The 14,370-nt window shown below is 36.9% G+C and overlaps 2 protein-coding genes across 19 annotated transcripts; one reads left to right on the forward strand and one right to left on the reverse strand.

Annotated features, from left to right (window-relative positions):
* Positions 1–320: 320 nt before the first annotated feature.
* Positions 321–7,484, forward strand: LOC136225977 (putative disease resistance protein RGA3). Of its 7 annotated transcripts, none has more exons than XM_066014220.1 (10): positions 321–3,687; positions 3,800–3,886; positions 4,117–4,235; positions 4,489–4,721; positions 5,194–5,213; positions 5,293–5,435; positions 5,589–5,867; positions 5,957–6,084; positions 6,177–6,270; positions 6,890–7,484. In XM_066014220.1, exon 1 carries the CDS (start codon positions 433–435, stop codon positions 3,685–3,687), a length of 3,255 nt encoding a protein of 1,084 aa, XP_065870292.1. In that variant the 5' UTR covers positions 321–432; the 3' UTR covers positions 3,800–3,886; positions 4,117–4,235; positions 4,489–4,721; positions 5,194–5,213; positions 5,293–5,435; positions 5,589–5,867; positions 5,957–6,084; positions 6,177–6,270; positions 6,890–7,484. The 7 variants fall into 7 exon arrangements, with proteins under 7 accessions (XP_065870292.1, XP_065870290.1, XP_065870291.1 ...); XM_066014218.1 differs by having other exon boundaries at positions 4,489–4,661; XM_066014219.1 differs by lacking the exon at positions 5,194–5,213.
* Positions 7,485–7,489: 5 nt separating this feature from the next.
* LOC136225978 (putative disease resistance protein RGA3) lies at positions 7,490–13,774 on the reverse strand. 12 transcript variants are annotated; one of them, XR_010687411.1, is made up of 4 exons: positions 13,688–13,774; positions 9,144–9,256; positions 8,887–8,936; positions 7,656–7,938 (listed from the first exon to the last, which is right to left on the reverse strand). XR_010687411.1 is itself a non-coding variant. In XM_066014222.1 (2 exons), exon 2 carries the CDS (start codon positions 12,746–12,748, stop codon positions 9,791–9,793), a length of 2,958 nt encoding a protein of 985 aa, XP_065870294.1. In that variant the 5' UTR covers positions 12,749–12,825; positions 13,688–13,774; the 3' UTR covers positions 9,649–9,790. The 12 variants fall into 12 exon arrangements, 1 of the variants encoding a protein (XP_065870294.1); XR_010687412.1 differs by having other exon boundaries at positions 13,574–13,760; XR_010687410.1 differs by lacking the exon at positions 13,688–13,774 and adding an exon at positions 13,574–13,673 and having other exon boundaries at positions 9,144–9,263.
* Between the last annotated feature and the right edge of the window lie 596 nt (positions 13,775–14,370).

Here is a 14,370-nt window from a genome sequence, read left to right on the forward strand (position 1 = left end):
AAGAGAATAGGAAAAAAGAATAACATCATAAGAAATCCCTCCTTATGTATTTGAGCAGAAGGAGAGAGAATTTCTGATACCTGAAGTAATTGCTGTAGTAGAATTACTAATGAGTGGTATCGAATTCAAGTGGTCTGAGCACAGGTGATGGAGAGGAGAGAGGAGAGAGCAGTGATTGCCCAGCCCCATTTTTCATCTTCACTGTACGCTGTAAAATTTGGGATGAATAAAAGGGATTTTTTTTTTTAATTTGATAAGATAGTTTACAGGTGTCAAAACCTGTATGGAAGGTCTCTATAATGATATGGTTGAAAAATCCCTCTTTTTCCATTCTATTTCCATATCCTCCACTTGAAACTTCAAACCTTATCACTCCCTCTGTTCAAGCCTTGAAATCAACCAACCCACTTCAGATCATTATTATCCTGAAGAATGGCAGAATCAGTCCTTTACGACGTCGCTGCTAGAATCATTTCGAATCTGAGTTCTTCTGTGCTTAAGGAGATAGGGCTGGTATGGGGTCTCAAAGATGAGCTTGACAAACTCAGGAGAACTGTTTCCACCATTGAAACTGTGCTTCTTCATGCGGAGGAGCAGTCCATGGAGAATCCTCAAATCAAACTTTGGCTTGGAATGCTGAGTGAAGTCATGTATGATGCTGATGATTTGCTGGATGGATTTTCAACGGAGGCCTTGCGTCAGCAAGTTATGGGTGGTTCTAAAACCGCCAAGAAGGTGCGTCTTTTCTTTTCAAGTTCCAACCAGTTTGCTTTTGGTCTCAAAATGGGTCATAAAGTTAAGGCTCTTAGAGAGAGATTAGATGATATTGCTGCAGAAAGAAAGTTCCACTTGGAAGAACGTTCTGTAGAGAGGGGTTTTGTAGCTAGGGGCAGGGACCAAACTCATTCCTCTGCCCCTGCTGTCGTTATTGGTAGACAGGACGAAAAGGAGGCAATTGTAAAGCTTTTACTCTCTTCTGATTGTGAAGAGAATGTGTCGGTTGTTCCCATTGTTGGTATTGGAGGTTTGGGAAAGACTACACTTGCTCAACTGGTATATAGTGACGATAAGGTCAATAACCATTTTGCTTTGAAGATGTGGGTTTGTGTGTCTGATGAATTTGACGTGCAGTTGCTGGTGGGAAAAGTTTTAGAATCTGCAACTCGACAGGCGACTCAAAACACCCAGATGGATCTATTAAAAACTCTCCTCCATGAAAAGATAAATGGTAGAAGGTATCTACTTGTGTTGGATGATGTGTGGAATGAGGATGTGAGTAAATGGTTCAGCTTCAGAGATTTGCTAGCTGGTGGTGCAAGAGGAAGTAAGATTATAATTACTACACGGCTCAGAAAGATTGCAGAGATGAGTCGGCCAATCTCTATACATGAATTAAGAGGTTTGTCTGGGGATGAGGCTTGGTTATTGTTCAAACAGATGGCATTCAAGCAGGGGCAGGTGCCAAGTCCAAGCCATGAAGCTATAGGACGGGAAATTGTAGGCAAGTGTTGTGGAGTTCCTTTAGCCATAAGAGCAATAGGAGGCATGTTGTATTCTGAAGATTTGGAGTCTGAATGGTTGTTGTTCAAAAATGAAGAACTCTCGAAGCTAGATGTGTACAGGGAAGATATTTTGCCAATCCTTAAGTTGAGTTACAATCATCTGCCGTCCTATTATAAGCATTGTTTTGCTTATTGCAGCTTATATCCTAAAGATTATGAAATTCCGGTAGAAGAACTGATACATCTTTGGAAGGCACAGGGGTATCTCAAGTCAACAGATTCAAATGAGTGTCTTCAGGATGTTGGCCTTAGATGTTTCATGAATCTTTTTCGACTGTCATTCTTTCAAGATGTTCAAAAGGATAACTTTGGTAATATTAAAAGTTGCAAAATGCATGATTTAATGCATGATCTGGCCATTTCAGTTGCGGGGGACAATTTCTCTTCGTCACATTCTGGAATAAGAAGTATTATAGACAAAACTCAGCATATGTCATTTCGGGTTGATCAAAATTCCATTTCGCAAGATTTTTCTTCATTGTTGAAGGCAAAAAAGGTAAGAACAATATTGCCATTTGTTGAACTACCTGTTAACATCAAAGAAGAAGAACTCGATGCAGTGTTTTGTAATTTGAGACGCTTGAGGGTGTTAAATTTATCTTACTTGAAAATTAATGAACTGTCAAGTTCTATTTATCAATTGAAGCATCTAAGATATCTTGACCTTTCCCGCAATGAAGATATCAAGAAACTTCCGGATTCAATCACGACTCTGCAGAACCTTCAAGTGTTGAAATTAATTGAGTGTACTGAACTCATGCAACTGCCGGATAATATCACAAAATTGGTCAATCTTACAGATCTTGATAATGACAAGTGTTATAGCTTGACACATATGCCACAAGATATTGGAAAATTGACACGACTTGAGACGTTATCTAGATTCGTAATAGCCAAGGATGATTCTATCTTCTCCAAACATAGCGGTGGACTTGAGGAATTACATGAATTAAACAACTTGAGAGGTTCATTGGAAATCAGGAATTTGAAATACTTGAAAAACACTGCATTTGAATTATATTTGAATGAGAAGAAACACCTTGAAAAATTGACACTATATTGGGACTTTTGCTGTGGAGATTGCAGCGCAAATGATGTTGCTAAAGATGAAATGGGATTGGAAGCACTATGTCCGAACCAAAATTTGAAAGAATTGTCAGTGGTTGATTACAGAGGAGTGAAGCCTCCAAGCTGGCTAATATCGATGACTAATTTAGTTTCCATTGATTTTCAGTGTTGCAGAAGCATACAGTGGCTCCCACCATTTGATCAGCTCCCTTATCTTAAAGAGTTATGTGTTTGGGTTTTAACTAACCTGGAGCACATAGATGTTGCCGTGAATTTTGAAAACAGAGGATCTTCGTCATTCTTTCCTTCCCTAACAAGGCTTACTCTACACGGCTGCCCCAATCTGAAGGGATTTTTGAGATTCAAGACTGATGTTGGAATGAACCAAACATCTTTATCAATGGAAGAGCTGCCCTGCTTTCCTTGTCTTGATCAGTTGCAAATTGGAGATTGTCCTAGCTTGACGTACATGCCACTCTTTCCGAAGCTTAAAAGGCTGATATTGATGAAAGACGGAATAAAACCCCTGATGGAAGTACTGAAGATGACGACAACTTCAACATCACAATCCACCTCTTCACCTTTCTCTACTCTCTCTCAATTGGAGGATCTTTCAATCATTCAAATGGAAGATGTTCCGCTGGATGAGTTGCTACAATACCTTCCTTCTCTTCAATATCTCAGTTTTTCTAAATGCTCATGTAAAAGTCTGTCTGGTGATGAGAATGATGATGGCATGCAGTGGCAAAGCCTTAAAGTCCTCCGTGCTGTTTATTTTATGAACATGCCAAACTTGGTTTCTCTACCAAAGGGGCTTCAATATGTTACCACTCTGCGAACTCTGCAAACCAATAAGTGTGGTAGTTTGGCGTCTATACCAGAGTGGATCGGTAACCTCGTCATGTTACAATATTTGATTATTGAAGATTGTCCCCAACTATCAGAAAGATGCAAGAACAACACGGGCGAGGATTGGCCTAAGATTTGTCACATTCCAAATATTTCCATTGACCATCTAAGTATTCAGAGGAATGGCTGCCTGACTGCAAATCAATAAGTGGGTTTCTGTGTCTGAAAGAGCATGTCATTCTCATCTTTTGTGAATTGACTATAATCATATAGTGTTTTTGAAAATTTGTAATTTATACTCCTGTTGACTTGTCTTGCAGTGATGAAATGACTTAAAAACGGCCTAACACATGATGTCGATTAAAGCTCCTTATTTTTCATCGTACAAATCAAAGGGAGTTGACAAGGTCAGTTTTGAATGATCAACTGTTTGCTTCTTTTATAACCCTTTTTTTTTTGTTTGTTTGAAGTAAGTGTAACTTATTTTATCACCTATTCAATGTGCCAATTACTCACCTATTCAATGTGCCACTTACATCTTCCCCTTTGATGTATTCGTATTTTTTCCGATCTTCTTGACATATTATACTTCAAATTTGGTTCAAGTTTTTAGTAGAAAATTTTGCTGCTTGATTAGGAAGGAGAAGAACAGAAGCCACTAGAGTAAATTCGTCGTGGATTTGCACAAAACCCAATAGAGCTGTTGAAAAGTGATTCAAAGGAAAAGTCTTGATATAGCTCTGTTTTTTTGCTTATGTGAGTTTAAGTTAAATACAATTTCTATTCTTCTGCTTGTTTCAATTTTGTTCATGTTTGATCATAGAATCTAAATAATCATTCTAGTCTAATGAGGCTACTGCAACATATTTGTTCATGAACGTTCAATCTCTTTTTTTTAGAGGTCTAATGTATATATTTTGATTTGTTCAACATGGTACGAGTGCTGATTTTTTAGGCTAAAGCTTCTTCTTTTACAGCTCTTGTTTATACTCTTTTTTGTGATGGTTAGATTGACAGATACAATGGTGGAGCTAGAATAAAATGCTCGGAGGGTCAATGGACGAAAGTTTTGATTTTTTTGATGAAACTTCAGCGGCAGATTATTTTTTTCCAGATTTTGCTAGTGGTATCAATTCCATGATAGATTCTAATGCGTTCAATTAAAAGATCAAGGGCTCAGAGGTTAGTAAGGAAGTTAATGTGTCTCATTCCAGAACAGACATAGTTTATGCTGTAAGTTTGGTGAGTCCATATATGCATGATACTCGTTATTCTCACGTGGTAGTTTTTCGTATTCTGAATGCTTAATAGATTAGGAGCCCTTGAATTTGGCTTAAAAAATTGATTGGCCACTGAATTTACAGAGTGTCACATTAACTCCTGAACTTGCTTAAAGTGACATGATTAACCTCCTAAATCCATAGTGGCAAAACAAGAGAGGATTTGGCTAAACTGTATCATTCTAAGCAAGTTAAAGTGTCAATAGAACTATAAGCAAGTTTAGGAGGCCAATAGTTACATTGAAATTAAGCTTGAAACTATACCAACTAATAAACGTTAGATTTAAGATTGCACTATTTTGTGCAGGGATGCTAATCGTTCTTCCTTAATAACCATATGGCTAAATTTGTATGGTATTCCTTGTAATAAAAAAATTCATCTAGCCTTCAATTTGGTACTTGTATCTGATTCAGTTCAATTATGACATGTCCAGGCAATGATCAAGAGGGAAACGTAATGCTTTATTGGTAATCTTTACTGTAAAACACCTTGGCATTGCAGAAAGTAATGGTTTATTGGTAATCTTTAACAGAATGCACGAAACTTGAAGCACGGCATGGACTCTGCCAAATGTATTAGTTCTTGAATCAGTACAAGCCTACATAGCTGGTTGGCATACAGAGGGAAGATCATGTCGACTAATGTATCAGCAAAAGGTTCAATTGAGTTAACATGGTGATTCTCTTGCTTTCTGTTGAAAGTTCATATGGATTGTCTTTACTTCTGATGTTAATCTCATAGTATTTGATATGCTAACCATTTATGAGCTGTTCTTCGCTCTTGCTTATTCTATAACTCATTCAAATCACATCTCAAGCTTCATTGTAGTTTTGGACACCAGATAGATGCAATGATAGTTCCAGGATAATGCCAGGAGAAAGCGGAAGTGATCATCAAATGTCTGTTCATTTCTGTAAGGGTTTATCAGGTTTCCCAAGGGTTTATGAGATTTATGAAGCAATTCTCAAACAAATATGCAAACTAGTGCTCTTCTTCCATGCCTCAACAAAGGCCTTATTCATGTCAGCAGTCTGAAACAGCATGGGCTGAAACATGATGTTGATTAGAGCCCCTTATTTGTCCTACACATCGCAGGGTGTTGACAAGGTCTGTTCTGAATGATCAAATTGTATGCTTCTTTATTGACCCTTTTGATCTATACCTTCATTTCTTTATCCACTTGCTATTTTTTTAAGTTCGTGGAGAAGCGCAACAATGGTGGATAGCTTTCATGCTCTAGTATAATACTGGAATAGATGATAAGCCTTACAGCATGTGTTTCTAAATTAGGCTATCCTCCTCACAAAGCACCCTTATGATATGGGTAAGAGTTGAATTGGGCATCATTGCTCCTTTCAGGTTCTATTTAGTTTCTAAAATGAAGTTTAATTAACATAGTATATTTTGGTATCTCAGAGCTATCAGAAGATGAAAGAGATTCTCTGTCGAATAATTAACACGGCGTCAGCGGGTGTGTTCTTCCTAATACTATGTGTCATGGCAATGTGAGGTATTTCAACTTCTTGTTACTCTACAATACCTTGGAATTGCAGAATATAGGGATTTCTAATACTAGTGTGGCCCTGTTTGGCAAATAGCTGTTATTTTTTGTTTGCTAATTTGACTAGCTGATTGTGTAAACTTGTTTGGTAAAACTTAGCTGATTGTTAATAGCATGGTAACCCTATTATTTGGTGTTAAAAGGTAGTAATTAGGGGTAAAAATGTCATTGAGTAATAAGCTAAATGAAAAGTCCTTAAAACCAGCTTTTTCAAAATTAGTTTTTTGCACCCAATAAGCTCTTTCAACCCTCTATTCACCAAAAACACTATGGTTTGACTAGTCAAAATCTCTAAAGTGGTTCAAACCTCTAATTTTATCCAAAAAAGCTCTTTACCGAACAGGGTCTGTGTCTTGCTTTCTGTATCAGTTCATATCGTCTTTCTATCGAATGCTTCTGATATTAATCTCATAGTATTTGATATGCTGACCATATTCAAACTGTTTCCTTTTTAAGTTATGGCTTACTCTAGAACTCATTTGCATTGCATCTCAAGCTTCATTTCGGTTTTCGACACCAGATAAATGTAAAAAATGATTCAGTTTGCATACTCTATAATCATTTTCAGCAACATAATGCAGAGGATTGTGCACTGCTTTGAGCTGTGGCTGGCAACATTGGAGCTCGTGGCGGTCTTTAAACCAATCTGGTATTATTAAGGCAACATCGGAGCTCGGTCTTTTGAATGTGAAATTTGAGGCATACATGGTTTGAGATCATTTCAGGGAAATTCCTCAAAAGGTTCACTAATTTCAACTTCAAATTGGATTCTGAGCTTCTGCAACGTTGAACGACACTGTTTCTGATCAACGGCAAAGCACAATTGTGGTATAACTTTCTGATTAACAAGGTCTTTCGCATCAGCAACCGATATCAAGGACTTCATGGGTTGACAGTGTTGATATGTTCATTCTTCACCTGCATTTTGCTTTCAACAATGAGCCGGCAACTTATTGGCAGTGGCTTTGTTAAAAGAACTCGCCGGATTGTGAAAGCGAGTCTCCCACCAAATATTTAATCATAAATGTATTCTCATTTTCAGGATTCAAACTTTGGTTGAATGATTAAGCTGATTCAGTACTCTGAATGAAATTAATAATGTCTGTTGTTTATTTTCTTTGTTATCCTTAACTATAAATAATGTTTAAACACCTTTATAACGATTTTGGTGTATTTGGAAATCGAATAAATAAAAGATTATTCCTTAGCTAACCTTTGTATTGAATCATATGCAAAGGTTATAATTGTTCACAGGTGCCCCGTTACTATCTGATGTTTCGGTATGAAGATATTCTTAGTTTTAGCACGGGTTTTGTGTCTTGTGATTTCAATTTTATCCATGGGGATAGGAATAAGAGGCTCAATTATTAGCTTTTTAGGCTATCATTCGTAATAAGAGGCTCAATTGTTATTTATACACCAAGAATAGATGCTTCATTGATGGTCATGTCCTACTACCTCCTTTTTATCTCTACACCATGTCAAAATCAATTGTAAATGACCATTCAAAATGATTTTACAAACCCTACAAATATATGTCAAATTTCATCATCTTCTCCCAAAAAATCTGCTACTCTTTAGAACATAACCTCCCCACCTATTCATCATCTTTTGAATCTGCATTTGTAAATTACAGCTTCTACATTAATAAACAACTAAGCAACATTGATAATGTAGTTGACAGAACAAGAAAATCAGAGACAAAAATTCTAACGTCAGAATGCTGAACCCAAACTAATGTCATTGTTAGTCCTAGATCGACAAATTTTGAGATTTCCGAAAATTTGTAGCCTTATTGAGTCATGAATTACATATAGTGCTAATGTGGCATTAATTTGATTCTTCTAACCTATATTGCATGTAAAACTCCTCCTCAGTAGCATCTCTCGTCATTTCTGGGCGTGTTTCTCTAAGTATTGAAACTAGGAAACACGTTTCTGGTTTAGGAAGCTATTTCCGCCGGAAAAACAATCTAATCTAATGCTGACTATGATTCTAGCTAATTGAAATTTCCTCTTTAGCTAAAACTTCTTATTTGATGATAATTTATATTCCATTATATCTTATTAGTTCTATTTTCTACTCACTATTGCATATATAGAGTATAAATACCTCTTGCAAAAAAAATGGCAGGGGAAGGCTTGCCCCCAGTACACCCTTGTGGTGGGACCTCTCCCTAGACCCTCGCTTAGCGGGACGCGTAGTGCACCGAGCCGCCTAAAATTATACTAATCATATTAACACATGTCCCTATATTTTTTACTACTTACACGTTTCTCCACATTTCCTTTTCTATGTTTTTTAAAAATAATGTTCCCCCCAATGTCTGTTTTTGTTTCCTTATCCGTTTCTGTGAAAGATAGGTTCTACCCATGCTAGTCAGTGTTCCAGTATTAAAATTCCAAAAACCTCCCAAATGTCATGAAATGAATTGATCGAAACAACTACAACAGTAACAGACTTGCTAGATCTTATATTCTCCCCAACTTTTACTCTTTCCTTGTAAATAAGGGAAAATGACTTTCCTCCTGTTTTCTTTCAAAGATACAAATAAAATGAACTTACTGAGATGCTGTTTCATGCAAGATTGGAGAAGCTCAGATTCGCAAAGTTACCTATTCATAAAAAAAAAATTACGAGCATAAAGGCAATGGATTGAACTATCCTGGAATCCAAGCCAAACTGAATTATTACTGCATCAATCTGGTTTCTAAAATTGAAATGAAGCTTGAGATGTGATTTAAATGAGTTATAGAATAAGAAGGAATGAAAAAAAAACATATCAAATACAATGAGATTGATATCATAAGCAAGAGAATCACCTCGTTAACTCATTTGAACAAGCTGATACGTTGGTGACACACTTGAAATCTTTCCTCTGCATCGATTCAATAACTGGTGCATTTGGCAGAGTCCATGCCGAGCTGCAGGTTTCCTGCATTCTGTTAATGGTTAACAATACAGCTTTATATTCTGTAATCCCAAGGTGTTTAAGAGTAATAAGAAGCTCACTGGTGTTATTTTAACATGAGCAGGGAAAAAAAGCATGAACCTGAAACATCATTTTATAAAAAAAATGAAATAAAGAACACACAAATATTCAGGGGTATATTTAATCTAAAAAGGATGGAGATTGAAGGAGAGAAGGAAATACTCTGCTAAAACGTGAGAAAGAATTGCAGTCACACATGCTCAGAGCAGGTAGCAGCCATTCTTTTGAATAATTTGATCATCAATGGAAATATTTGGAATGTGAGAAATCTTAGGCCAATCCTCACCCGTATTGTTCTTGCATCTTTCTGACAGTTGGGGACAATGATTGATAGTCAAATTTTGTAATGTGACGAGGTTGCGCATCCACTCTGGTATAGACACCAAACTACCACACTGGTAGATTTCTAGACGTTGCAGAGTGGTAACATAATGAAGCCCCTTTGGTAGAGAACCTAAGTTTGACATGAGTTTAAATTCAACAACGGAGGACTTTAAGGCTTTGCCACTGCATTCCATCATCATTCTCATCACTAGACAGACTTTTGCATTGGCAATCAAAAAACTCAAGATGTTGGAGAGAAGGAAGGTATTTTAGCAACTCATTCATTGGACAATCTTCCATAAACGGGATTAAAAGCTCCTCTAATTGAGAGAGACTAGAGAAAGGTGAAGAGGTGGATTGTGGTGTCATCATCTTCAGTACTTCAATCAGGGATTTCATTCCGTCTTCCCTCAATCTCAGTATTTTAAGCTCCGGGAAAAGTGGCATTTCATTCAGGTTAGGACAATCTCCAATTTCTAACTGAGAAAGACAAGGAAAGTAGGGCAACTCTTCCATTCCAACATCAGTAGTCTTACACACAAATCCCTTCAGATTGGGGCAGTCTCTGAGAACAAGATATTTTAAGGAAGGAAAGAATGACGAAGATCCTTCATTTTCAAAATTCACAGCAACATCTATATGCTCCAAGTTCGTTAAACCAAAAATCCTTAAACTTTTAAGATAAGGGAGCTGATCAAATGGCGGAAGCCACTGTATGCTTCTGCAACACACAAAATCAACGAACAATAAATTGGTGATCGATGGTAGCCAGCTCGGAGGCCTCACTCCTCTATAAAATAACACAGACAATCTTTTCAAACTTTGGTGTGGGCATAGTGCTTCTAATCCCATTTCATCATTAGCAACATCATTAGCACTGCAATTATTATTACGATCGTAAAACTCATTCCAGCGTAATGTCAATTTTTGAAGTTGTTTCTTTGCATTCAAATTAGCTGCCTGAAATTCAAACGCAGCATTTTTCACGTACTTCAAATTCGTGATTTCCAATGAATCTCTCAAGTTGTTTAATTCATGTAATTCATCAAGTCCACCACTGTGCATGGAGAAGATAGAATCATCCTTGGCTATTACGAATGTAGATAATGTCTCAAGTCGTGTCAGTTTTCCAATATCTCGTGGCATATGAGTCAACCTATGACACCCGTCATTGTCAATATCTGTAAGATTGACCAATTTTGTGATATTATCCGGCAGTTGCATGAGTTTGGTACACCGAATTAATTTCAACACTTGAAGGTTCTGTAGATTCGTGATTGAATCCGGAAGTTTCTTGATATCTTCATTGCGGGAAAGGTCAAGATATCTTAGATGCTTCAATTTATAAATAGAACTTGGCAGTTCATTAATTTTCAAGTAAGATAAATTTAGCACCCTCAAACATCTCAAGTTACAAAACACAGCATCAAGTTCTTCTTCTTTGATGTTAACAGGTCGTTCAGCAAATGGCAATATCGTTCTTATCTTTTTTGACTTCAACAATGAGGAAAAATCTTGCGAAAAAGATCTTCGAACAACCCGAAATGACATATGCTGAGTTTTTTCTGTAATACTTGGTACTCCAGAATGTGATGAAGAGATATTGTCCCCAGCAACTAAAATGGCCAGATCATGCATTAAATCATGCATTTTGCAACTTTCAATATTACCAAAGTCATCCTTTTGAACATCTTGAAAGAATGACAGCCGGAAAAGATCCATGAAACATCTAAAGCCAACATCTTGAAGACACTCATTTGAAGCTGTTGGCTGAAGATACCCTTGTGCCTTCCAAAGATGTATCAGTTCTTCTACAGGAATTTCATAATCTTTAGGATATAAGCTACAAAAAGCAAAGCAATGCTTATAATAGGAAGGCAGATGATTGTAACTCAACTTAAGAATTGGCAAAATATCTTCTCTGTACAAGTCTATCTTCGAGAGCTCTTCTTTTTTGAACAACAACCATTCAGACTCCAAATCTTTAGAGTATAACATACCCCCTATTGCTCTTATGGACAAAGGAACTCCACAACACTTGCCTACAATTTCCCTTCCAATAGCTTCATGGCTTGGATTTGGCACCTGCCCCTGCTTGAATGCCATCTGTTTGAACAATAACCAAGCCTCATTTACAGACAGACCTTTTAATTCATATATGGAGATTGGCCGGCTCATCTCTGCAACCTTTCTGAGTCGTGTAGTAATTATAATCTTACTTCCTCTTGCCCCACCAGCTAGCAAGTCTTTTAAGCTGAACCATTTACTCACATCCTCATTCCACACATCATCCAACACAAGTAGATACCTTCTACCATTTATCTTTTCATGGAGGAGAGTTTTTAATAGATCCATCTGGGTGTTTTGAGGCGCCTGTCGAGTTGCAGATTCCAAAACTTTTCCCACCAGCAACTGCACATCAAAATCATCCGACACACAGACCCACATCTTCAACTCAAAATGGTTATTGACCTTATCGTCACTATATACCAGTTGAGCAAGTGTAGTCTTTCCCAAACCTCCAATACCAACAATAGGAACAACGGACACATTCTCTTCGTAATCAGAAGAGAGTAAAAGCTTTATAATTGACTCCTTCTCATCCTGTCTACCAACAACGACAGCAGGGGCAGAAGAGTGAGTTTGGTCCCTGCCGTTAGCTACAAAAACCCTCTCTACAGAACGTTCTTCCAAGTGGAATTTTCTATCTGCAGCGATTTCATCTAATCTCTCTCTAAGGGCCTTAACCTTATGACCCATTTTGAGACCAAAAGCAAACTTGTTGGAGCTTGAAAAGAAAAGAAGCACCTTTTTTGCGGTTTTAGAATCACCCATAACTTGATGACGCAAGGCCTCTGTTGAGAACTCATCCAGCAAGTCATCAGCATCATACATGGCTTCACTCAGCATTCCAAGCCAATGTTTGATTTGAGGATTGTGCATGGACTGCTCCTCCGCATGAAGAAGCACAGTTTCAATGGTGGAAACAGTTCTCTTGAGTTTGTTAAGCTCATCTTTGAGACCCCATACCAGCCCTATCTCCTTAAGCACCGAAGAAGCCAGATTAGAAATGATTCTAGCAGCGATGTCTGAAAGGACTGATTCTGCCATTTTTCAAGGTAAGAGAAACAAGAATGATACAAACTGGTTTGGTTGATTTCAAGTAGGAGATTACCTGAACAAGTTGACTAGCAAGTAGCAATAGGTCAATAATGGCAGCTGTAGATTTTGGAAATCGTTTGATTTGTTTATTAATTTAATTTAAAAAATTATAAATTTTGTATAGATCCTCAATTGGCAAATCTTGCTATTTAAATAATAATAATAATAATAATAAAGGATAAAGTCCTAAAATTGGTTTTTGCTGAAGTATCAATTTAGATATAAGTTTAACATGACGCACCAACTATATTACTCCTTTTAAGTGTTGTCAATTGTACATGAAGAGAGAAATCAGAACTTAATGGAGTAATATGAATGATATATCATGCTAAATTGGTACCATTTGGAACCTAAATTGATAATTTTCCAAAAAAAAAAAAAACCATAGGCTTATTATTTTGGTACTTAATCTCTAATGATCATATAACTAACTCAAATCCTTATTGAAGATGACAACTCCAGTGTGAGAATCCACCTCTTCATCCCAAAAAACAAACATACCCAAAGAGTCCTAATGGTAATTGCGAAGGAAAGGTTTTCACCTAATGATTTGCATATGAATACCAAACGAACAATACTTGAGCTGAAGTTTGTATGAAATGAAACTTGAAGAGAAAACAAAGAAGAGCTTGATGTGCTATCTGTAAGTACAAATCCTTTTTCAGTTTATTTTGTAAATTTTTAAAATCTCGTCAAAACCAGAAACTATGAAAACCTCAGCTAGACATAAAAACAAACACTTAATAGGCGACTAGTTAGGATGCTTGAAATTACCAATTGCCGACTGGTGGTCAAAGAAATTCTCAACAATGATGCATAGCAGCCAGATGCTTGTATAGTATTTGATTCAATGGAAGTAAATCTCAGAAAGGCTAGAGTAATTCATACCTTGAACCGTCAGCTTCAGGCTTCCAGGAATTTATAGGATGAGATTATTACTGTCTTTTGTTTTTCGAAACATCCCAATCTTGAGAGTTTACGGCGTCTTCCGTATCACTGGGAACTAGGGGTGGACGTGGTGTTAACCAGTCCATTACGGTTAATTCGGTTTTTTAAAAACACTAACCATACACTAGTTTATAAAATTCGGTTAACTACTAATCGGTTAACCAATTATTTCGGTCGGTTAACCTTTTATTTTGGTTTCTAACCATTAGTAAATAAAAATAATAAAAAAATTCTAATAACGAGTTGAAGAGATTAACAATAAAAAAAAACATCAATAACTTTAAGGGTAAAGTACAAAAAAAAACTCTGTGGTTTCCGACTTTTGCAAATAAAGTCTCGTGTTTTAAAAGCGTACAAACGGGGATCTGTGGTACCAGTCATTAACAAAGAAGAGATTTTTTATGGATGCCGTTAAGTTGGGTTGACCTGGTACTTTGATTGGAAATTGCACCAAGGGCAATTTCATCCTTTCGCATCCCAATTGTGGTATAAAAGACTTGAGAAATTTCATCCCCCAAATTCGCTTTTCCTCTTCTTTTTTGGTCCATACAGCCTCTGGTTCAAATTTTGGTAGGCTTTGTTGGATTGCTATTGATGCTTGGAAAAATTCTTTCTCAATTTTC

This window comes from Euphorbia lathyris, chromosome 4, assembly GCF_963576675.1.
Source record: "Euphorbia lathyris chromosome 4, ddEupLath1.1, whole genome shotgun sequence".
In the NCBI taxonomy this organism is placed as follows: Eukaryota; Viridiplantae; Streptophyta; class Magnoliopsida; order Malpighiales; family Euphorbiaceae; genus Euphorbia; species Euphorbia lathyris.

Excerpts from the sequence above, each read along its gene's own strand:
- LOC136225977 (XM_066014220.1), top strand. The coding sequence starts at position 433 with ATGGCAGAATCAGTCCTTTACGACGTCGCTGCTAGAATCATTTCGAAT.
- LOC136225978 (XM_066014222.1), bottom strand. The coding sequence starts at position 12,748 with ATGGCAGAATCAGTCCTTTCAGACATCGCTGCTAGAATCATTTCTAAT.